This window comes from Etheostoma cragini, chromosome 8 (genome assembly GCF_013103735.1).
Source record: "Etheostoma cragini isolate CJK2018 chromosome 8, CSU_Ecrag_1.0, whole genome shotgun sequence".
Taxonomy (NCBI): Eukaryota; Metazoa; Chordata; class Actinopteri; order Perciformes; family Percidae; genus Etheostoma; species Etheostoma cragini.
In genome coordinates this window covers 402,985-404,941 of record NC_048414.1, presented here as the reverse complement: position 1 = coordinate 404,941, position 1,957 = coordinate 402,985, and the positions used below count along the sequence as shown (strand labels likewise).

The 1,957-nt window shown below is 39.4% G+C and overlaps 1 protein-coding gene across 1 annotated transcript in view; it reads left to right on the top strand.

Annotated features, from left to right (window-relative positions):
- Nucleotides 1–554: 554 nt before the first annotated feature.
- dgkzb (diacylglycerol kinase, zeta b) overlaps nucleotides 555–1,957 on the top strand; it is a 2,834-nt gene continuing 1,431 nt past the window's right edge. Inside the window, exon 1 of the mRNA XM_034878933.1 lies at nucleotides 555–644. Within this exon, the coding sequence (XP_034734824.1) occupies nucleotides 555–644 (90 nt within the window). The remainder of the gene's footprint in view (nucleotides 645–1,957) is intronic.

Here is a 1,957-nt window from a genome sequence, read left to right as displayed (position 1 = left end):
CTCTCTCTCTCTCTCTCTCTCTCTCTCTCTCTCTCTCTCTCTCTCTCTCTCTCTCTTTCTGTCTCTCTCTCTCTCTCTTCATTCATAAAAAGCTTTAATAATCTTTTTAGAGCGAAATCTTTAATTCTTCTCTTTGATCTTTTTCTTACAAAAAATGAAACTACATCAAAGAAAACGTATATTTTATATTTAATATCCAAATCTATCAAAAACAAACGGCTTAATAATATAAGTTAATTAATATTTAGGAAACATTTAAATATTATTCATGTTTTATTAGATTATTTATCTCCACATTGTCTTTAGTTTCTCTTTCTCACACTTTTCTCATTTTTTGTGAAGATGTTTGTCGATTTTTATTTTGTATTTTTTGTTTGTTTTGTTTTGAAGTTTTTGAAGCTTTCTGCGACGTTTGTCGTCACTTTTTGACGTTTTCTAACTTTTCCCGAAGTTCTTTCTCCCTCGTTACGACGTCTTCGTTATCTCTTCGTTTCACAGTGGGGGGGTCTGGGTATTCATTCACATGTTTCATACATGATGTTGTAACCACGGCGATGGTGCATCGAGCGCTCCACCTACGTAAACACCTTCCCGTAACCAACGCCGGCGTCACCACGGCGACCGGCGTCACCACGGCGACCGGCGTAGCGCCCAGTGCAGGAAAGCTTTCATTTCTTCTGTGACTCTTAATGTTAAAAAATAAAAATTGCACAGTAATGAAATCAAACTAAATCAAATTAAATATTAAATAATAAATAAATATTGTTAGCTTTGTTGTCACTGAGAGTCAGGTGACCTGGTGACCTCGTCAGGTGACCTAGTGGGGGTGATTACCTGTAACCTGCGGTAACCGGAGCACACAGGTGGCAGGTGAGAAGGCTGTGGAGGGAAAGTAATCAGGATGGGCTATAAATAGAGTGTGTGTGTGTGTGTGTGTGTGTGTGTGTGTGTGTGTGTGTGTGTGTGTGTCCTGAGTTAGCTGCTGGCCTCACGTCCTGCAGATAATCTACTGTTGTTGAGCCAATGATCTCAGAGATCAACCTTACTCCAGTTCACAGTAACCGTGGACACAATCAGGGAGAAACAAGCTGTAATGTTACTCTACAGGACAGATGTTCACTATAAAAGTAGTGATTATTTACATGGAGTCTGGTGGAGATATGCTGCTCTATACACACTAAAAGTAGTGATTATTTACATGGAGTCTGGTGGGAATGCAGGGTTACATGAGTTCATGTGGTAGGGCTGTTGCGAAGCCTTGGACCAGAAAGGTTGGACCTAACGATGTAAAAGACAAACAGGTCTGTCATCAGAGGCGTTTCCGGCCGGTGTTACCCACAGGAACATGAATTATGAAAAACTATGAGGAAGCTTGGAGGGGGGGCGGCATGCCGACAGGAAGGAAGAGTAGTTAATGTCACGGCTACCTGCTGGCCTCTCGCCCTGCAAACAACAACACTACTCCAGTAATTAGTCTGTGTCGACAGCTCCAACAACATCGGTTCATCTACAGTAAGTTTTATCCAACACTCATTTAAAGTCTCTAAAAAGCTCATTAAAAGTGTCCAGAAAGCTTAGAAAATGAGTCAAATTTTCTCTCTCTAATTGTTCCAGTGATGTAGTTTAATATAAATCTGATTTGAGCAGCGCTGCTACGAGGCGGACTGCTTTCAAAAATGTGTCAAAAAACCTTATAAAATTTTCTTTAAAAGCTCATAAAATGTGTCAAAAAATCTTATAAAATTTGTCAAAAAAGCGCATTCAAATCTTACGAAAAGTCTCGAAATAACTTAATAAAATCTCCGAAAAAGTCATTAAGTTTCAGAAAAAGCTCAAAAAATGTGTCAAATGTTTTTGTCTCTAATTGTGCCAGTGATATTATATATAATATACACTCACCGGCCACTTTATTAGGTACCCCATGCTAGTAACGGGTTGGACCCCCTTTTGCCTTCAG